Below are 23,514 nucleotides of genomic sequence, written 5' to 3'. Positions count from 1 at the left end.
AATTGATTAACAAATACGGTATGTGTATATATATATATATATATATATATATATATAACATGGATTTATAAACACAGTGATAAAAGAAATGGACCGGCCCTTATTAGACAATTAAATATATCTTTAACATAATTTAAATAAAGTTCGTAACTATAAACATGTTAAGGAGTCGCAGAAAACTTCTGGCTCTCTGATCTGAGCAACGTCGTGGTTGAATGCTAGTCCGAAAAGGTTTTTAAAAACTGAAGGGCTGGCGGTTTGAAGGTTGCTGGACGAAGTGGAACAGTTGACGGGACGTCAGATCGCTTTAGTCATCCGGCCCGTGGAGACTGATCTGGTCTTTGGAATGTGCCCGGTTCTTGCAAACTGGTCCGGTACTTGTACCCTGGTACTTGGTCCCTGTCTGTGAACAGATCCGAAACACATATGTTCAGGACTGTTTCACAGACAGTTGGTGAAATAGGCAGAAAAATGCCTTCTAGTCACGATGATGGTCAGGGAGTAAAGGTAGTAGAAACTAACCAAACAGGGTGATGTGTTGCAGGATCTGCCCTGGCGTTGAGCACACAGATCCGTCGCGGACGTTTCATGACTTAAAAAAAATTAATTATTTATGATGACTATAACATGACTACTTCTACGAGCTAGATCAATACGGACTGACTAGCGCCTAAACACTACCATTGTGGGAATCATCCCTTGTCTAGTTGATCACATCTTAAAAGAAAAACGGAGAGGCAACCTGATGACATAGATGCGAAGTAGCCAGTCCAGAATCGCGGCGCGCAGTAAGTTTTGGGCGGCAGAGACTCGTAATTAAAAGGCGATGTTAAAGAAATAAAAGGGGGGAGGCTTCGGCTTTCGGACCGAAAGGTTCCGTAGATTACCGAGGTGCTTGTCGAGAAAAGCAGACTTCGATATCTCGATGTTGGTGGTACCGGCCGATGTCAGCATGACCTACTGAGGTGTTGCTGAACTAAGTAGAGGACGACGTACGAGGAGACTGCTAGCAGCATGAGGGTTATTGAGCTGACTAGGCCAGCGCTCTGGTGGCCTGTGAAGGAACTACTGGGTGCTGTTGCTGCAGGAGACGCCAGAGGGCAGGCGTTTAGCAGGCGTTCAAACTCCCAGGGGGAGTGATTCGCAAAACTACCACCAGGTGGCATAAGCATGTACTTTTGGGACTAGTGTTGTGGCCCTGGGGAGAGGCCGACCCTGGCCGGGGTTAGTGGCTTGTCAAAGCCCTGGGCCGGTGTTCCCAGGAAAACATAGTCAGAAGGGGGGGGGTGGCCTGCTGTGCTAGTAGGAAAGAGGTCTTCTGAGCCCGGAGGCGTGACTTAACGTTGGCGAAGATGATTCGAGATCATGTCAAGAAGAAGTGCTCGCGTCAGGCGAGGTCTTGGAAGTAGTCTGCCCTGAGAGCTTGCGCCGCTGCTCTACTGCCGGGTGTGTGTGTTGTGTGTGTGGGACAGACGCTCCTCTACAGCTAAGTGTGTGTGTATGTGGGACAGTCGCTCCTCTACGGCTGGGTGTGTGTATGTGGGACAGTCGCTGCTCTACGGCCGGGTGTGTGTGGGTATGTGGGACAGTCGCTGCTCTACGGCTGGGTGTGTATTGTGTGTGAAACAGTCGCTGCTCTACGGCCGGGTGTGTGTTGTGTGTGGGACAGTCGCTCCTCTACGGCTGGGTGTGTGTATGTGGGACAGTCGCTGCTCTATGGCCGGGTGTGTGTGTATGTGGGACAGTCGCTCCTCTACGGCTGGGTGTGTGTATGTGGGACAGTCGCTGCTCTACGGCCGGGTGTGTGTGGGTATGTGGGACAGTCGCTGCTCTACGGCTGGGTGTGTGTATGTGGGACAGTCGCTGCTCTACGGCCGGGTGTGTGTGGGTATGTGGGACAGTCGCTCCTCTACGGCTGGGTGTGTGTATGTGGGACAGTCGCTGCTCTATGGCCGGGTGTGTGTGTATGTGGGACAGTCGCTCCTCTACGGCTGGGTGTGTGTTGTGTGTGGGACAGTCGCTGCTCTACGGCCGGGTGTGTGTATGTGGGACAGTCGCTGCTCTACGGCTGGGTGTGTGTTGTGTGTGTGGTACAGTCGCTGCTCTACGGCCAGGTGTGTGTTGTGTGTGGGACAGTCGCTGCTCTACGGCCGGGTGTGTGTTGTGTGTGGGACAGTCGCTGCTCTACGGCCGGGTGTGTGTGTATGTGGGACAGTCGCTCCTCTACGGCTGGGTGTGTGTATGTGGGACAGTCGCTCCTCTACGGCTGGGTGTGTGTATGTGGGACAGTCGCTCCTCTACGGCTGGGTGTGTGTTATGTGTGAGACAGTCGCTGCTCTACGGCCGGGTGTGTGTGTGTATGTGGGACAGTCGCTGCTCTACGACTGGGTGTGTGTTGTGTATGGGACAGTCGCTGCTCTACGGCCAGGTTTGTCTTGTGTGTGGGACAGTCGCTGCTCTACGGCCGGGTGTGTGTATGTGGGACAGTCGCTGCTCTACGGCCGGGTGTGTGTGTGTGTGTGGGACAGTCACTCCTCTACGGCTGGGTGTGTGTATGTGGGACAGTCGCTCCTCTATGGCTGGGTGTGTGTGTATGTGGGACAGTCGCTGCTCTACGGCTGGGTGTGTGTATGTGGGACAGTCGCTGCTCTATGGCCGGGTGTATGTGTATGTGGGACAGTCGCTGCTCTACGGCTGGGTGTGTGTTGTGTGTGTGGGACAGTCGCTGCTCTATGGCCGGGTGTGTGTGTATGTGGGACAGTCGCTCCTCTACGGCTGGGTGTGTGTTGTGTGTGGGACAGTCGCTGCTCTACGGCCGGGTGTGTGTATGTGGGACAGTCGCTGCTCTACGGCTGGGTGTGTGTTGTGTGTGTGGGACAGTCGCTGCTCTACGGCCAGGTGTGTGTTGTGTGTGGGACATTCGCTGCTCTACGGCCGGGTGTGTGTTGTGTGTGGGACAGTCGCTCCTCTACGGCTGGGTGTGTGTATGTGGGACAGTCGCTCCTCTACGGCTGGGTGTGTGTATGTGGGACAGTCGCTGCTCTATGGCCGGGTGTGTGTGTATGTGGGACAGTCACTCCTCTACGGCTGGGTGTGTGTTGTGTGTGGGTCAGTCACTCCTCTACGGCTGGGTGTGTGTTGTGTGTGGGTCAGTCGCTGCTCTACGGCCGGGTGTGTGTGTGTATGTGGGACAGTCACTGCTCTACGGTTGGGTGTGTGTTGTGTGTGGGACAGTCGCTGCTCTACGGCCGGGTGTGTGTATGTGGGACAGTCGCTGCTCTACGGCGGGGTGTATGTTGTGTGTGGGACAGTCGCTGCTCTACGGCCGGGTGTGTGTGGGTATGTGGGACAGTCGCTGCTCTACGGCTGGGTGTGTGTATGTGGGACAGTCGCTGCTCTACGGCCGGGTGTGTGTGGGTATGTGGGACAGTCGCTCCCCTACGGCTGGGTGTGTGTATGTGGGACAGTCGCTGCTCTATGGCCGGGTGTGTGTGTATGTGGGACAGTCGCTCCTCTACGGCTGGGTGTGTGTTGTGTGTGGGACAGTCGCTGCTCTACGGCCGGGTGTGTGTATGTGGGACAGTCGCTGCTCTACGGCTGGGTGTGTGTTGTGTGTGTGGGACAGTCGCTGCTCTACGGCCAGGTGTGTGTTGTGTGTGGGACAGTCGCTGCTCTACGGCCGGGTGTGTGTTGTGTGTGGGACAGTCGCTGCTCTACGGCCGGGTGTGTGTGTATGTGGGACAGTCGCTCCTCTACGGCTGGGTGTGTGTATGTGGGACAGTCGCTCCTCTACGGCTGTGTGTGTGTATGTGGGACAGTCGCTCCTCTACGGCTGGGTGTGTGTTATGTGTGAGACAGTCGATGCTCTACGGCCGGGTGTGTGTGTGTATGTGGCACAGTCGCTGCTCTACGACTGGGTGTGTGTTGTGTGTGGGACAGTCGCTGCTCTACGGCCAGGTTTGTCTTGTGTGTGGGACAGTCGCTGCTCTACGGCCGGGTGTGTGTTGTGTGTGGGACAGTCGCTCCTCTACGGCTGGGTGTGTGTATGTGGGACAGTCGCTCCTCTACGGCTGGGTGTGTGTATGTGGGACAGTCGCTCCTCTACGGCTGGGTGTGTGTATGTGGGACAGTCGCTCCTCTACGGCTGGGTGTGTGTATGTGGGACAGTCGCTCCTCTACGGCTGGGTGTGTGTTATGTGTGAGACAGTCGCTGCTCTACGGCCGGGTGTGTGTGTGTATGTGGGACAGTCGCTGCTCTACGACTGGGTGTGTGTTGTGTGTGGGACAGTCGCTGCTCTACGGCCAGGTTTGTCTTGTGTGTGGGACAGTCGCTGCTCTACGGCCGGGTGTGTGTATGTGGGACAGTCGCTGCTCTACGGCCGGGTGTGTGTGTGTGTGTGGGACAGTCACTCCTCTACGGCTGGGTGTGTGTATGTGGGACAGTCGCTCCTCTACGGCTGGGTGTGTGTGTATGTGGGACAGTCGCTCCTCTACCGCTGGGTGTGTGTATGTGGGACAGTCGCTGCTCTATGGCCGGGTGTGTGTGTATGTGGAACAGTCGCTGCTCTACGGCTGGGTGTGTGTTGTGTGTGTGGGACAGTCGCTGCTCTATGGCCGGGTGTGTGTGTATGTGGGACAGTCGCTCCTCTACGGCTGGGTGTGTGTTGTGTGTGGGACAGTCGCTGCTCTACGGCCGGGTGTGTGTATGTGGGACAGTCGGTGCTCTACGGCTGGGTGTGTGTTGTGTGTGTGGGTCAGTCGCTGCTCTACGGCCAGGTGTGTGTTGTGTGTGGGACATTCGCTGCTCTACGGCCGGGTGTGTGTTGTGTGTGGGACAGTCGCTCCTCTACGGCTGGGTGTGTGTATGTGGGACAGTCGCTCCTCTACGGCTGGGTGTGTGTTGTGTGTGTGGGACAGTCGCTGCTCTACGGCCAGGTGTGTGTTGTGTGTGGGACAGTCGCTGCTCTACGGCCGGGTGTGTGTTGTATGTGGGACAGTCGCTGCTCTATGGCCGGGTGTGTGTGTATGTGGGACAGTCACTCCTCTACGGCTGGGTGTGTGTTGTGTGTGGGTCAGTCACTCCTCTACGGCTGGGTGTGTGTTGTGTGTGGGTCAGTCGCTGCTCTACGGCCGGGTGTGTGTGTGTATGTGGGACAGTCACTGCTCTACGGCTGGGTGTGTGTTGTGTGTGGGACAGTCGCTGCTCTACGGCCGGGTGTGTGTATGTGGGACAGTCGCTGCTCTACGGCGGGGTGTATGTTGTGTGTGGGACAGTCGCTGCTCTACGGCCAGGTGTGTCTTGTGTGTGGGACAGTCGCTGCTCTACGGCCGGGTGTGTGTATGTGGGACAGTCGCTGCTCTACGGCGGGGTGTATGTTGTGTGTTGTGCGGGACAGTCGCTGCAGCACCCGGGTGTGTGTGTGCAGGGTTCCTGAACGCGCGCGGCGAGGCGGCGGGGGAGCAGCGCCGGCCGGCCAACTACGGCCTCATGGACCAGGTGGCGGCGCTGCACTGGGTGCAGGAGAACATCGCTGCGTTCGGCGGCGACCCGGGCCGCGTCACGGCCGTGGGCCACGGCACGGGGGCCGCCTGCCTGCACTTCCTCATGGCCTCCAGCGCCGTGCCCGACGGTCAGTGTCTGCTACAACCCCCACACACACGCCTCGCACTCCATACAGCCTCGCTCCATCAGGCACGTCGACAGCGCACCGGAACATTCCCTTTTTTGACGTGACAACGTCTAATAAATCGATGAACGCCGGCTGCACGCACGAAAAAAATTGTCCCGTTACGCACATTGTCCCGTTACGCTGTGTCCCGTTACGCTCATTGTACGCTTGCGCAAGCATCTATCTCTCTTCCACCCGATTGGAACAACCATCGATTTGACATTTCTCGAGGCACGTTAAACTTGAAACACTCCCGTTCGTTTCCTGCTTTTCCTATCGTCGTCCTATCCTTAACAGAATAACGCAGATTGGAAGAAGTTAAATAGCAAATATGTATGAAAGTTATAGTTAAAATAATCTCTTCGTTAAAGTAATAAACATACTTGAATTAATGAGTGCAACAAAGTACATTTATCAATTAAATTGTAGATTTCGTTTCATTCATTCTTTGTATCCATACAAAATAGTGATGATTCAATAAAAATGATTCAATTTTATTCATAAAAGTATGCAATAATTTCATCAATGTTTTGTTATGACGTTGTCACGTTAAACTATCGTCCGTAAACCGACTTTACAGACAACCAATTTTTTATAAATCAAACAGGAATATTCGTGTAATATTACAGATTTGTTTTTGTAAATTACAAACTACAAAAGAGTGCTCGCAGTAATACTTGGTTCGGATTCTTACCCAGGCATTTATGGTTATCTTTGACCCAGTACTTATTTGTAAACCATTACCTGGATTGGTTTCCAGTATTGATTGCGCTCATTAATAAGCATAATAAAAGAAAATAAAGTTCAATTATTGAATCTTCGAATATATTTCCCATGGTTTTAAAATATATACATGCTTGAAACAAACATAAAATAAATATAATATTAAGCGCCAATTTTCGTAATAAGTACTCAATAGTATCTCGAAAAACGTATTTCATACGCGCAAAAAGAACCTAAGTTGCAATATCTTTCTTGTAGTAATACAAACTATTTCCTGGAAATTAAAGTACAGGATTTTTTTGCTTTGCATCGTAAAGCCATTAAAAATTTTCTACACAAGCTTAGTTTCATGTTTTCATTTTTAAACCTTTATTTGACAGTGAAAAAGATTAAAACGGGTGTTTGCACGTAGGTTTTAACGTTTAAACAATTTTAAACATAGTCTTGTGAAAGGTACAGGGACGTTCAGGGAGCCTTTGTCTTTAATATTCCTGCATAAAATATATAGTCACCGCTTAAGGGTATTCCATATATGCGCGTTACCGACTACAATGCCTGCACGCCAGATCTGTGCTTGGCGCGTAGGAGCGAAAAGGTGTGTGATGAAAGAGCCAGTGTCGCCCTTAGCGTCCCCTCGCTTTTAGAGCTCGTTGACCCAGCCAGGAAGCACATTAAAGACCCGTCTACAATATCAATGTCCCAAATTGTGTCAGAAGGACATTGAACGCTGAATAGTCCACGTGAACCTTTGACGTCACGGATGGTGTAGACACCGGTCCGATTCTCCCATATCCGAATACTCGAACCTTTGTACCAATCTGTGTCAATTGGTGGCATAGAAGATGTTTGTGGTTTTCGGTTCCCGTTTAAAAAAAAATGTCATTCAAGACGAAATTTAGATTAGTAGTAAATAATTCAGGCAATGGGTAATTTTGATTTAATGCAGTTTTTTGGATATAAGCCATTGTAGTTTTGTACTGTTTGTATGGAAAAATTCCTAAAAAAAACTATTAATACAAAAATTTTACAGAAAACAAGACTGAATCAGTTGATGTCGGACATTTTTTGTGCGTGCTGTCGTCTTTGTGTTGTCTATAATACTTGTGTAGTTTCATCGTTGGTGCCTTTTGTCCGTCATCAGCTGATTCAGTCTTATTTTCTGTGATTTTTTTTATCTTCATATTTTTATGTTTATTTTTTGGAATTTTTTCCATGACAAACTGTGCAAACTGCAATGGCGTATGTCCAAAAAAACTGAATCAAATTAAAGCAATAAATAAACACAATCGGAAAAAAAATCTTTATTGTGGCGTTCTGAAGTTGCTGTGCTCTAGCGACTAAGTACTTTAGAAATAAGTACATTCGGACATAGCGATTGCAGACAGGAATTTTTTTTTTTCCTCGCGACGATGTGTCATCATTCACTTTAGGATTAAGAACACGCACGTTTTCAGATTTGGACTGTTCTAGACGCGACCTAAACGTAAAACTTTAAAATTTTTAAACATTACATACAATAATTAATAATAAAATAATTGCGAGGGAGTCTTTCAGTATTCGCCAGTGATGTGTAAACATCCAGCCTTGGTTACAAGCAAACTCAGGTGTTCTCATGTTGTTCATGTTACAAAATAAACTTTTTGACAAGGAACATTATTAAAACAAATTGTCCATATTATTAAGATTCACTACACAGTTGATGACATTAAGTTTTCGCACACGTTATAAATAATTATACTACTACGGCATTACGAAAATACTAACCTGAAACCATTTAAAAACATATGTAATAACACTATGTTTGTAAATTTGTTTTTGCTTAAACTACTGAAATCAGCTTTTAAATAAAAAAAACTGCAAACAAACTTCAACCTTATAGAACTGATAAAACATTATTATATAATATTATAATTTTATTTAAAAAAATTAAAATTCCAGTTCAGATGAAACAACTTCCCTTGAGATTAAAAAATCATGCGCTTTGCCACAGTGCTACCGAACTAGTTTACATATTGCAAGGATGACATGCATTATGATCATTGTAATGTCAGCTTTCTTGGTTATTTTAAAACCCCAGATTCATTTTTACTATGACTATTTTGGTTTACAAAATAAGTTATATTCCGAGGAAGTTTCACTATCATAAATTTTCATTTGACACATCAATATTTTTGGCATGTCCCGCAATGTTTACGAAAGTGAATATATGCGGGTTAATGTTGCTATACGTAGGTCCGCCATCTTTGTGCCACATTTCCGTCAATCGACTTCCGTTCCATTTTCACGAAATTAGTCCTACCAAATGCCGTATACTGAGAGCTAAGATGTTTACACATTTAAAAAAAAAATGAAAAAATAATTAGGATAGCTGATTAGCTGCAATAGAGTCGGAAGCAATAAAAAAAAATACTACTATCACACGCTCACAAATTGCAGTTATTGTTACCAATTGATGCTTTTTTTTTAACGGTAAGACGTTGGATAAAACGGAATGTAAGATAAGTGAAAGTCGGATGTGTACCCAGCGTGCGATTTGCGCGAAAGTAATTCTTTTTGCCCAAAATTAAAAGTATAATTTTTAGATGGGACTGAATTTAAAAACATTATTTATGGCTAAAAATTCTCTTCAACACCAAGTTCGTTTGAGGCAATGTAGGTTTGTAGATAAAAACGGAGTATTGACGGAGTGAATGAGTGGGAAGGAACGAGATTATCTCAAAAAAACCCAAAGGCTTACAACAACGTCCGCCATGTTTCTCACCTGCCACAGAGGCCCCCATTTGTTAATAACTTTGGTAATACCAAAATTTCGACATTTTATTATATTTAACTTTACTTCGTCCTGAAATTATAATTAATTTAGTGTTATAACGGAAACTGATAACTGGTTGCACTATATCATAAAAATTACCGCTGGTGGCTTTATTATGATTTAACATTGAATATACATATGTTTTGTAAAAACTACGACTACTTTAACAGTATCGTCAAACGCAAGCTAAAGTAAAATAATGTCAATTTACGTCCTTTGTATTAACGAGGTCAAATGTTCGAATGCTACTGTTGAAAATGGTTTGTGATAAAAAAAACTAAAGTGCATTTGCCACTATATCTCTCCTTAAGAGATTTTCTTGTGTTGATTTTTTTTTCATATAATTTTTATATAATTTTTTTACGCTACTTAATTTATATTTAGTAGCATATACATTTAAAACCATTTTTTAATATTTATAAAGATTATGTACGATAACATGGTTTTCGTCCAGATTTTATTTATTTATTTATTTATTATGAAATGAAATGTTAGAGATATTATGCTATGAGTATTGTTATGTAAGAGTAAATATTATATTGTTAAATGTTTTCTACGAGATTAAGCCACGAACAATCTGAACTCTTATTATATACATCCACAATATAAATTACTGTATTTCCTCATATAATGTTGCAAACTATCCTGAACTGAATTTATTTTAAACTATTTTATGTTATTTTGTTCTATAACAGCATCTTAAGCTAAGTTAGGCGCCACTTTTAATTCTGTACGCTTACGACACCACGTTTTGGTAGCCACTTTCGTTCTGTGGGCTCACTTCCTAGTGTCGTGATGTGATCGTATTAAGATCACTAGTTGATACCATACAGAAGACTAATACAACTGACATAAAATACTAGTAAATATAAATAAAAACTGAAATTGTTGATGCTACAATAAAATATGTTACTGATGTGAAAAATTGGGGGTAAATATATATACTGAAGTAATAAAATCTTGATAGTTTGGGAACGGTACACAAAACAACTTTAATACACCTAAAACACTACACCTACACATACATATACACTTACAATAACCTAAGACATAATACATACACAAGAACACTAAATGGCAAATAGTATATACGTTTATGTAGATTGATTTAGATTTACAAAAGTAAAATAAAAAATATGATTATTGTTTATTATTATTAAGGCAGACCTGGTGATGTGTAACTGGATACAATTAACAGAATGTACGGTGAGATAAATTATTTCAAAAGTTCTTTAAACTCGTTCAAAAATTAAAATAAATCCAGAAAAATGTTAACTCAGTCTTAAAATATTTCATAATTTAACTTTACGCTGTTGTATCAGAATCAGTTGTTCAAATTTACCACGGCTAGTTTTTTCAGGGTTCAGGGTTAAAAATCAGACCTCTGGTATATTATTCCAGCTTATAAAGGTCTCGAAATATTAATTAAACTGCTCGAACTTATTTAAGTACAATTATTTTCAGTTTAAAACACAGTTAGTGAGGCAAAACAAAAAGAGAGTTTCAAATGAAGTAACTAGATTTGAATAGTGGCACTATTAAGAAAGGCTTGAATGTAATGGCGATGGCTTAGGCTTCAATTGAAATTCTTAAATAATTAAGTGATACATAGTCACTTCTCGCCACATTTACTCACGTCACGCCTTTACAGAATGTAGATTTCAACGCACACTATATTTTCACAAACTGTAGTAAATATTTTACACAATATTAAAAATACTAAATGGCGGCGTCAGGCTAAGCTTTACGAAGCATACGCCTAAGACATTTATTCTTCACTTATTTCTACTACTTCCTCCCTGTTGAGCAAAAGGTTATTGTTAACTCAAATCTGGGTGCTGATTGGCTGCTGTGAGGCCATATCCGGCAGCCTTCGTACACATATTAAGCAGAAAGATACTGGTAAGTATCAGTAATTAATAAAATTACAAACAATGACAATTAAATCACAAAATAAGTTAGCTTGAGATGCTGTTATAGAACAAAATAACATAAAATAGTTTAAAATAAATTCAGCTCAGGATAGTTTGCAACATTATATGAGGAAATACAGTAATTTGTATTGTGGATGTATATAATAAGAGTTCAGATTGTTCGTGGCTTAATCTAGTAGAAAACCTTTAACAATATAATATTTACACTTACATATCAATACTCATAGCATAATATCTCTAACATTTCATTTCATAATAATAAATAAATAAAATCTGGACGAAAACCATTTCATCGTACAATTAGCAAATTTTTTTTTAAATTAACTTTAAAGTATCTCTAGTTTGATGTCTATTTTTATGGAAATTACCTCGTAGAGTCATATAAAAGCAGTGATATGAGTTTCCGAAATATAATACGTGTATCCCCTACGATAAGAGTTTTACTGCAAAATATTTTAATATGTAAATTAAGCCAAGTCAAATGACAAATTTATGCACAAGAAAAAAATAATTTGTTTTGTAAAAGAAAATTAAGGTCGAGTGAAGGCATTAATATTAATTATGAAGACATCTAATGGAAATTTTAGGAAGCTTGTGCGAAGTAAACCCAAAGTTCAATTCCACACATTATATTTTTTATTTGGTAATATTCCATTAGACTTTCTCCACCGCCTTACTTATTTTTAGTATCACATTTCTAACGCACAAATTAAGGACACGAATATGAAAATTTATTGGACAGTATATGTATTTGGTTTTTATTTCGTACTTGTAAACATACGCATATAAATCGTGAAAAAAAGGGGGGGGGGTTCTCAAGGAGGATGTAAAGGTTACTTCCCCCCTTCCCCAAGAATGTTCATAAGTATGCCAAGTTCGCATTTTTTTCCCAAGATGATATCAGAACAAACAAAATAAATACAACGATGTAGATAACCTGAGCTGAATGTATCTTCTCTTCATATTAGATAATTTCGTTATTATTACACTGGAATATGTTTCTATTCTAGGAATCAGCATATTGTTGCCATATTTAGTTGTTTTTTTTAAGGAATGCCAGTCGAACACAAACAGCTTGCTTTGTGACGCTATCAATCCTCCTTTCCTTTTTCAATAAAATACACGTACAACACAGAGTCCGACAATTATCTATTACAATGCCTAATGCATCATATATGACTACTTTAAATAATCGTTAGTATAAACCCAGTTAGGGATGGATGAGATACTTGGTAGCGAGTGGTGAGTCAATAATAAAGGCTAAGTTGCACATCCGATTGATAATCTTCGGTCCCATATCCATCACGAAAAGTTAAGTTAAGGACATTTTTACACTCAAGGTCAAACGTGCGTCCCAAGGTACTTTTTGATGACTATTCACCTATTTGACTTTCAAAATCAAAGTAAAATTACTATCTAAGTCTGATTTCGAAAGAAAAAAAATAACCAAGTTACGGTCTACTTGATGTTTCGAAAAGAATTTTGGAACTTTTTGATAAAATGTTGCACACCTGAAGGTCAAAATAAGAGGAAAACACTCCCCATCTTCATGTCCTCGTGAGTTTTAGAAAAACTACCCTCAGCCACCTTCCCGACTTCTTATAGCATAATTTTGGATACTTCTTGGTGAAATTGTGCACAGGTGACTTTTTTAAATAAGAGAAAATTACTCTATACATCTGAAGTCCCCATCCCCTTAGATAAAGTATTTTTTTAACTACCTGAAGCCTGGGCAACGCCAGGTACTTCAGCTAGTATGAGTATCTGTGGGTGTGTATATATATTATATATATGTGTGTGTGTATATATATAGAGCGAAAGAGAGAGAGAGACATTAATGTACCATTTTGGGGAGTCTTAGCACTGGAAAGTAGATTCTGTAAACTATTATTCAATAAACAATAATCATTCATGTTTAGAATAAATACTTTGTAATAATATTTTCACCCACGGAAAAGGCATAACTATGGTTTGGGATATAGTTTATTCTTACCCGGGAACTGAATTTCTGAGAGCTAGCAACGTAAAAGAATAGCAATCATAAAAAGTGCACCTCTGGATGTTTCTCCCAAAATAAAATTGCAATATCTACTGTATAGGTTTTCTTAAAGTAGTTTTAAATCCTTCCATTCGAAGACGTTCTTTTCGTATATCAAATAACTTTTCGATTGTATCTCGGCTTAGCAATGGCTCTTTGCATTTCTCTATCTCTTCACAAAGTTTATTTGACTGTTTGGAAATAAGCATTCTCGGTTAGTTTATTTCATTCCTCCTCCCCACCCCCCTTTTCCCAACACACTCTCGAGCGCTAAACAAAGTAGGAATTAAAATCGCAGCAAATACTGATTAACTGTATTGAAATTTAATGCTTTGTTCAGAGAAACAAATATATATTAATTGGAGTAGCCTATATCAGATATATTTTATATAAATGTTTATATTGAGGTAGATTAATCCAAAAAAAATTATCCTCGTATATAATGTGTGCGATAATGATGCACAATGTTGTTAATAGTTCATAATATTTTTTAAAAAAAACGTAAAGTTAAAAATAGTTTTACCATACCAACAATAACTACTCAAACAATGTAACGTGCATTAAAAATATTAAAAATAATACTGCTGTGGTTTTCATGTAGCTATTATAATTCCACGTTTACAGCGATAATTCAGTTTCCTAAACATGACAGGAAAGTATTACCAGCGAGCAGAGATGTTTAGCTTAGTGATTAAGGAAGTATGAATAATTAAGATTCTGCAACTGCGTTCAGTAAGATGAGCATATAGTTCAGACATCTGAGCAGAGTACTAGAGTAAGCAGGAGACACATTAGTCGATCAATGGTTGTTATTGCTGATTATCCTCCGTGGATACCGACTAGGTTCAAGCTGGGATGTAATTGACACAAACATTCACACGTGGATCGTTATAGCGATAAGCACTTCAACAACAGAAAACAAACACAGTGGTCGGGCTACAACGGGCCCTAAGCTCAAACACGTTCTTGGTTTCTTTTGATTGTTTAAAGCTTGCGTGAAATTAATTCTGCTTTTGTTGGTACTGGGCAAATGTAAGGACAGAAATTAGTATTTGCTGAATAAAATCCACAATAGCACAGGAATTTTGAAAACAAAGGGCAGGAATTTATTTGTTTAGTTTTTACACAGCGTGGTATTCAGAGAGGAGGCAAATAAGGTTTTTTTTAGGTTTTCTTTCCCTTATTCCTTCTTTGCGCGGATTATAATATGTGTGGAATTAAATTAAATCACCGAATGATGGTGACTGCGCATGTTTGAACGCGGTAGAGGAGTTAATCGGATTGAATCTGCTTAGCAACACCGGGACAGCATTTCCATCAGTGAAGTAAAATATGTTTTTTTTTTTTCCTTCTTAAATAGAAGTACGTTTCTCCTCTAGTCAGTTACGCTCCGGTTATGCGGGTGGATTTCAAATGCGACTTCCCGAAAAATGCGACCCCGGTTCGTTCTTACAGTTTCGTAAACGAAAAGACGAATAACAATATTTTAGAAAGAAATAAATAAAACAGAACATATGACTGTGCTCTTGCCAAGAGTAATTTTAAGACTCATTTCATCCTCTATTTTTATTACGTTTTATTTCAAGTTTTCATGAATAAAAACTTTTAAAATGAGGCTATTGAAGATGTGTTTTTAGTCGTTACCGTATACATTGTCTTACATAGAAATTATGGCAAAAATGTTTTTTCAAGAATTCAGTAGTGGTGGTTCAACCGATCCCTAATGTTTGAATCTAGGACACTCATACACATATGTATAGCCGAAAATTTACAAAATTCCATGAGCTTCTGAAAACTTGAAATGTAATTTACTATCGCATTTCTGTATCGAAATGTTTGTGTGTAAATACGTTCAAACTTCAGCATCTATTTATTAAAAGTAGCATGGTTCTAGAACATAGCCTAGTAGTATTAATCTTACAACAGCGCGCGCATTTTACTTTATACTGCACTCTTGAGGGAAAGAAACTTTGTAACGTGGCATAAATGCAACTGAGCAGACAAATGGTAAAAATAAAAATTCATACTTTCTCGCAACTTACGCGCCTTAAAAGTTATATGAAACATCGTGCTTCATAATTTTCTATTTTTTTTTCTTTTTAATTAGTGTTCAGAGAATTCTTTGAATTTTCTCTATGAAACGTGCTCCCATACACGAGAGCATAAATTCTTAACTCGCTGCGCTGTTTTCACAACTAATTAGCCAGAATAATGAAGAGTAAACATGTATGAAAAAAGAATAAAGAGCTCCCGCACAGATTGAAGGGTTCTTTGTGTGGGGAAAAAGAGTCGAGAAGAGATATAATTAAAATAGGAGCGTGCCGAAAAAAAAAAAAAGAGGGTCATTAAAAACGAGGATGCAAACAGAGTTGTAAAATTAAGCGTTAACCTTTTTAAGGAATTAAAAAAGTACAATTCAAGCTTTCCATACGCACACATAATTCGGGGAATGTAAGAAGAAAAATATATAAAAATTAAAAGAATTTCACTAGACAGGCAGGTAAAATATTAGAAAATACGTTTCCGAAAGTTCAGCAAAAAAAAATCTAGCTCACACGTAAATGTTTTGCTTATTATTAAATAATAATTTTAAAAGAATGAGAACACGTGGGAAGAGGTGCAATAAATAATTGTCGTTAAATAACCTCGAGTATTTTCAATGTACATATATTTCCACAGTTCTAAGTACACTTATTGCTACAAATCACGGTTAAAGACAGTTACATTCATATAAAAATTATTATTTAAGAAATTTATACGCTAACAGGATATCTCCATAGTTCATAGATGTATAGATAAATCTCTGACATAATTTACACACACACACCTGTATTAGACACTCTGTAATAACTTCAAAACTTTTTATAGCTATTTTTAAAAACTATTTAACAGATCATGTACTAGTTTCCTATACCGCAAAGAAAAAAAAGGCCTTCAACGGCATACAAAATATCTTCCTTTTTTATTACAAAATGATCTCTTCTGTAATTGTTTTATAAATTGTACTAAAATAATGATGGAAGTAGTATAGCTTAGCCGGTTTAGTAGCTGGCTCCAGGTTGGTTAGCTTAAAATTAATTATTTCATTTATATGTCTAAAAATAGGCTCAATCACCCATCTAACAGCCACCTGTAAGCCATTTTGATAATCTTTAATAATTAACTCAAAAATGTGGGTAAAGATCAAAATTCATTAAAAAATTTGCTTATAGTAGATTTGTTAATTCGATCAATTTTCATCCTTGGTTTCATCTTTGTCAGTGATAAGAATAATCAAAACTTAAAGTAATTATTTTCATTTTTTTCCATTACTGTTTTACGAGTTTATTTATCATCCTCACTAAGAAAAATGTATTGTATACAAAACAACTGTCCGACGAAATATTTATGTTACTCGATATCACCAAGCCTACTGTGGAGAGTGTCTTCAGAGCACTTAATAATTTCTAGTGTGCCAAATACAAGAATGTAGACCAAGTAAAAACTAATAACAAGCATATACAACTAGTGTCTCCGAACCAAGAGGCCTCCTTTTCCGATACTTGGAATACCTTTCAACCAGGTCATGTAAAATGTCAGATGTGTAAGTCAAGCTTTTCCGAATCAAGACCCCAAATATTTCGATACTTGTCATACCTTTCAAAGATGTCATGTCTAATGTCTGGCACATAGGTCAGGTGTATCCGAACCACGAGGCCTTCGTCGATACTTGACATGTTGACTTATTTAAAGCAAAACAAAAATACAATATTCTCTGAATGGCCAGGCCTGCATTATAGATATAACCTATTACATGCATATACGCATGTTGTATGCTTACTATAGGTACAAGCATCACCTGAAGAATGTTTTACGCTTACTTTAAGCCAAGATGTTCTAAACAATTAAACCAATCCTTGCCAAAGACTTGAAAACGCACATTTAACAAAAAGGACGTACATTTGAACACACATTCAACTCGGTAGGATAAGATCGACAGGCTACATTAGGATGCGATCGACAGAATAAAATATTATTTGGCAACAATATTTCGAATTGCTGCAACTGGCTGCAATTTCTCCTACTGACGAAAACTGCTTCAAATGATTTCAATTTAATTTTGTTGGTCCCAAGTTGTATTACGAAAAATCTGTTTTAAGTTATAATTAGGTTACGAAGAATATAACAATCTTTTTTTTAAGTCCAAATTATTTATTTATTTTTCAATTTTATACGCTCGTATCTTTTAGTTCACGAAGTATATTCTGTTTCAACATTTTTGAAGCAAGGAGAAGTCTTAACCTTTCGACCAATATGTAAGGATATTCTCATGATGTGTAATCAATATCTTCTGCTGCGGTCATCTTTCTTACATGTTTATTATTAATAATTTTAAACTCCCTAAAGTGTTCTTTTTAACACCATCCTGAAAGTCGTTAAAATCGGCATAAACTTGATCATAATAATTTATTTTAACACTTCGTTTCTATTGTTTTGTTGCCAGGGCTCCATCACAGTTGTCTATCTTGTCGGCTTCAGGTGCTTCTATATTGTTCTCAATATCGCGGTGACTAGCATTTGGAGTTAATGTTTTTTTTTTTTTTACGTGACAACGTCTAATAAATCGATGAACGCCGGCTGCACGTACGAAAAAGTGTCCCGTTACGCTCATTGTACGCATGCGCCGTATTTCTCTTCCACTCGATTGGAACAACAATCAAATTTGACTTTTCAATCATGTTTTCGTCGTTTGAATTATTAATATTATATAATTTAACGACCGTCCACCGATTTTCAGCACACTCGGTACGGTTATTTAAAAGTAATGTTGAATTTTTAAATACGTTTTAGTACGAACAATGGTGTTTTACAGTTACACATAATAATTCACATTACACCCGGGATCTTTTGCTCAATGTTTTAAAAAATATTGTAACACATTATAAATAAGTTTGTTGTATTTGGGATGCGTATTTGTTATAAAATCGTATTTAAAAAACGAAATAATATTATTCCCCTACGGTGCTGTCATCTACGGTGACGGACGCGAACCGAACGAATCGCGCTATCTATCCGCTTGTTCATAATTATATTTAAACGTAAAGTTAATGAGGTTTACGTTGCTTATTACAGCAACAATTTCGGCAATAAAGGTTAATTATTCTTGCATTTTAAAAATCTGATTACTAGTTTAATTTCGAGTATTTATTCTTTTATTATGAAAATAAAAATGATTCAATTATATACATAAAAGTATGCAATCATTTCATCAATGTTTTGTTATGACGTTGTCACGTTAAACTATCGTCCGTAAACCGACTTTACAGACAACCAATTTTTTCATTTCCTATAAAGATGCTACACTTTACGTTAGCTTTTAATTCCGAAACATTAGCGAGATCTGGGATAGTGTTGTCAGCATCAGCATTTCCACATTCTTCGTGATCATTATACTCGTCTAATATTTTATCTTCGTCCTTTTTAACATTAGTCAGCTTGGTTGTACAGATCTTGAGATGTTTATTCAAGATATATTTTCGACCAATTGATTTCTGGCACTGGCTGCAACTAAATGATGTTTTTTTTTATCAAGGACTCAAAATACACTCGCTCTTCTCATGGCGTTAGCATTTTTTCTCAAGGTAAACTCCTTGATCCATTAATTACAACGGTGACCTTTCGATACCCCTGCAAGCAGAGGCCCGAAATCCATATAAGCTTCCGAGACTTATACCAAATGCATACTGACAGTTTTAAATTCAAACAAATACTTAAAAGGGATTTTTAATGATCAATCAGTGAAAGTTAATTTTCTATTAAAAATAGTACTTCTTCCAAATACTTCGCCCACAAAGTGTAATTAATTATTTAGATAAATACATAATTGGCGGAAACAGGGGGATTATAAATTTAGATTATAACTGTATGAAACATTAATCTCGGCAAAGATAGTGAACAGAAAACTACACAAGAATATTTCCCTTCTCAAAAATCACATTAAACACGTTACAGTTTACAAACTCTGCGAACCATGAACGGTATTGGAGAAACCTAATTTTGTAAAGAAATTTCGTTTATTGGATGGACATTATTAATATATGCATACAAGCAGGTAAGATTTGCACAATGATAATTCAACATTTCTTGGTATAAATTTATTATTTTTTTTACTTATGGTCATTAGGCCATTAAAAACGAGTTGGTGATCCGCAGAAGATATTGTGTGATAATGTTATTAGTAACGATAGCAAGAAATTTAAGTTTTAGTGACCTGATATTAAAACCAAATATATTTTAACCAAGCGCGGCTCCAGAGGAAGGGCGCTCGGGGGCGATAGACCCTACCGACCCCAAATTTTACTTCTTATTTCTTTGTATGGAATATTAATGTTGACTTAAATACTTTCGTTAATGCGCTAAACGATTCTTTCAATTCAAAATTTGTACGAAAATACTAAATTTCAGTATTTGAGACCATATATTTTGTGAATATCCCCAAGGGAAATGTCGTGATTATCAACTGCATCCTCCTGTGTGTGAGAGCCCTGCCCTAGAGGTCTTCCTGGAGCCGCCATTGATTTCAACTAGCTGTGAGGGAATGGCAAATGTGTCAGAATCATCGCCGACGCAGGGGCGCATCCAGGCAGCGGGGGGAGTCCAGGAGGCGAGCAGATGGTGAGGCGGTGAATGCTTGCGCGCAGGCCTGCTGTTCCACCGCGCAGTGCTGATGAGCGGCTCCGCGCTCGCGCCGTGGGCGGCGGCCCGGGACCCCGCCTCCCGCGCGGCGCAGGTGGCGCTCGACTGCGGCTGCGCGCGCAACCACAGCCGCCCCCGGGAGCAGCAGCTGCAGCTGCTTCACTGCCTGCGCCAGCTGCCCGCCGCGCAGCTGGCCGCCGCGCCCTCCCCCTCCTCCCGGGCTTTCTCGCCGCCCGCCTTCGGCCCCAGCGTCGACGGCGTCGTCGTGGACGACGGCGAGCCGCCCCCGCCGCCGCCGCCGCCGGCCGCCCCCAGGTCACTTGGCGCTGCAGTCGCTCTAAGGCCCCTTTTATGCACGCGTTTTGTGTCGCGCGACAGGCGACGGCTAACGCCGCAAGATCGGTATATACGGCGTTTCGTGTCGCGTGTTCATCCGACGGCAGGTTTGCGCAAAGTGGTTGTAATCAATGCTGCCACAGCGTACACACCTCTATCCGCTGTTCACGTTTCATATTTCTGTTCTTATACTCTTCCGAATTTGTTTCCCACACGGCTTTTCGTTTCTTCACTTCATCTATTAAACGCTCCGTATTGAACTCCATTATGCTACTGAACTAACACGTCACTCATGCACAACTGTGAACTGAATGTTTATGTCAAAGCGATTGGCAGAAATGCCTAGATCGCAGTCGGCAACAATGTCGCGCATCTGCATAAACACGTCTACTAGGATCAATACATTAAGAACTCGTAAAGCGTTTTGCCAGCAGCTTTTTGCGGCGGCGTTCTCTAGATCACGACGGCATGTTTTTCAGAACGCGACCGCACAACTGCGGTCGTCAAAACGCGCGACACTGTATAAACGGGCCCATTACCTCCCATGCAGTTACAAGACGCGCGACAAAAGTCGCACGACATAAAACGCATGCATAAAAGGGGCCTAACTCTTCGTGTGCGGCACTTGGGAGGAGCAACTTCGCGTAAACGGAACGGCACTCGATGAACGGGAAAGAGAAGCCTAAAGATGTACATCAAGTTCTGTCCCTGCCCGAACACGCCCGAATATTCACCTCCGGCCGACCTCGGGATTTTTTTTTTTTTAATTTTTTTGCGCAGGAAAAAATGAATTCAAATATTAAAAGTGGTCGGTTAGTTCAGCTACATTAAAACACTTTAAAACACTATGGACGGTTAGTTAGGTTAGTATAGCTACATTAAAATAAAGAGATAAATATAAATTTATATAAATAAACCCGAGGTTGGCCGAAGGTGAATATTCGGGCGGGTTCGGGCAGGGACAGAACTCGATGTACATCTTAGGCTTCCCGAACGGAAATGTGGCACAAAGATGGCGGACACACGTTTAGCAACATGAACTCGTATATAGTCACTTTCGTTAACATTACCAAAACGTATTGGTGTGCCAAATGAAACTTTTTGATAGTGAAACTACATTCGGAATGTGTTTAGTAAAACTAAAATAGTCATAGTAAAAAGTAATCACATGTTTTAAAATGCGTTATAAATCTGGCATTACAATGATTACAATTCATGTTCTCCTAAATTCCCAAATGCTTAGTAGCACAGAGGTAGATCGCGCGTGGTTCATATCCCATTACTATTTTTTTAGATAACATTTTAATATAATAATAAAATAACATTGAGTCTACTCAGTCAGGTTAATGTTTGTTTGCAGCAAATATTTACAGACTGATATCAGTCGTTTGAAAAAAACAATTATACAAACATATACTTAGTGTCATAATGTGTGTTTCAAAATGTTTTAGGTTAATATTTTTAGAGATTCCATAGAAGTATAACGTCTAACGTGTGCGCAAACATTACACAATCAGGTCCAAAGCCAGGGTTTTATCGGAGCAGTTTCTAATAGTTTAAAATTCCCGTCTGTTGTGTTCTACAATTGGATATCTATGCGTGTTGGTGGCAAGCAAAATTTACGATCCAGGCAGCAAATTCTAGCGACGGGTGCAGAAAGTGTGTGATTCGCGTTTAGAAATTTTTCGTATACACGTGGAATGCGAATATATTATTGATCAGCATATTTATCACCCTCTGCATTATTTTTGAAGAATTCTTCTTTAAATTTCGTGTCCGAGTTTCGCATTTATGAGTTTATTCGCAACACGAAGAACAAATGAGTTTTTTTCGTTGCCGAGGTTAGACGTTCACACGTCACTGGCGTGTACTGAAAGACTCACTCACGCTCCCCCTCCCCCCCCCCCCCCCCAAATGGATTCCGACAGTTTTACCTTGGGCCACCAGGTCGCATTACGGCGCTGCCGGGGGTTTACAGTTCGCTCAGAGTTTACCGTTACGGTAGGTTTTTTGTTAGAGACCGGAAAAATTCGCGAATTCATTTCGCGATAGGCTAAAATACAAATAGTTATACCTCAGTGCTACCTCTGCTATTGGCTCACAACTCACCTTTATGACTCTGGGCCAATGAGAAACACACGACCAAAGCTTTATCGAATCACAGGCTGCTACGCTGGGACGTCTCACAAGACAGCAGCCAATGGATGGGTGACATTTAACCGAGTTTACGTAGAACTATGGAGTTCACCCTGGAGGTCAATGAACCCGCGAATTTTTCCGGTCCCTAGTTATAGGGTGCCGTTCTCAAATGCTCGCTGCGAGCAGGCGGTAGGGGCGAGTGATGGGTATTCTCAAATACAGAGCCGTAGCCAGGGTTTGTGAAGGAGAGCGTCCAGCATAACCATTACAACATTCTGAAGTGAAACTGCTTTACTGAAGGGGGCAACAATTTTCGAGCGTTACAAAAATTCTGATCGCATGAGGGAATTAGTTAGGTACGTGGTGGGGGAACGGTTAGAGGAGGATAGTGCGTCAGCGACGACGCCACTCTGACCACACGAAATTAAATTTAAATATTCCAGGCCAATTGCATTCATCACAGCTTCGCAGCAATTTTAGAAATCATTAAACAAACAGCCAAAACAAAAGTTTTATAGGTCAAACCAGGAGGTTATGGGTCGCATCAAGCGACCTGGGCCTCCTACAGGGGCCTAGGGGTTCGATGCCATGTCGCGACACTCGGGGCCCCTAGGCCCACACTGGCGATGATGTAATACCTGTCGGTCGGACGAGAGTCTGCTTGGGATTGCTTCATTAAGCAATTTTTCTGAGCCTTTTCTGAGACGACGCTACTCCAACGCATGCACTAGCGGTCGAATGGGAAGACAGCAAGGGGGTTGGGGATAGGTACGAGGCGGAGCCATGCTACCTGCTAGTTGTAACGGCCGGAAGAAGAGACGGCAGGGGAGATATACTTAGAAAGGACGCAGCGGTGATGCTACCGGGTTCTCGTAACGCTGCTTGTTTTTGTCCACTCCTCAGTTTTCGTAACGGCTGACAAAATTGACGCTGCCATATTTCTTTTATTTCATCTAAAGAATCTACAATTCATTAATTCGTGTTGTAAATAGTTATTTATCTGTGCAATTGAGTTTATAATTATCATTCATTTTTATGTGGAAAGTTTGATCGAAAATGAAAATAATTTATCTCTATCTATATACCTAAAAAGCAATAAGTTTCACTTCTGTCCTGCGTGGACTCCGCGCGCATAATTAATTATTTATGAGTAAGTTTTATTTTTAATTGAGTTTTAAAAGAAAATTT

The 23,514-nt window shown here is 40.9% G+C and overlaps 1 protein-coding gene across 1 annotated transcript in view; it reads left to right on the top strand.

Annotated features, from left to right (window-relative positions):
- Positions 1-23,514, top strand: part of LOC134532290 (neuroligin-2-like) — a 116,937-nt gene that overhangs the window by 61,737 nt on the left and 31,686 nt on the right. The window contains exons 3-4 of the mRNA XM_063368708.1: positions 5,427-5,630; positions 19,857-20,210. Of these exons, the coding sequence (XP_063224778.1) occupies positions 5,427-5,630; positions 19,857-20,210 (558 nt within the window). The remainder of the gene's footprint in view (positions 1-5,426; positions 5,631-19,856; positions 20,211-23,514) is intronic.

The sequence above is a fragment of the Bacillus rossius genome, chromosome 5 (assembly GCF_032445375.1).
Source record: "Bacillus rossius redtenbacheri isolate Brsri chromosome 5, Brsri_v3, whole genome shotgun sequence".
NCBI classification, from domain to species: domain Eukaryota; kingdom Metazoa; phylum Arthropoda; class Insecta; order Phasmatodea; family Bacillidae; genus Bacillus; species Bacillus rossius.
The sequence above is the reverse complement of the archived record's forward strand: the minus strand, read 5'-3'. Positions and strand labels throughout refer to the sequence as shown.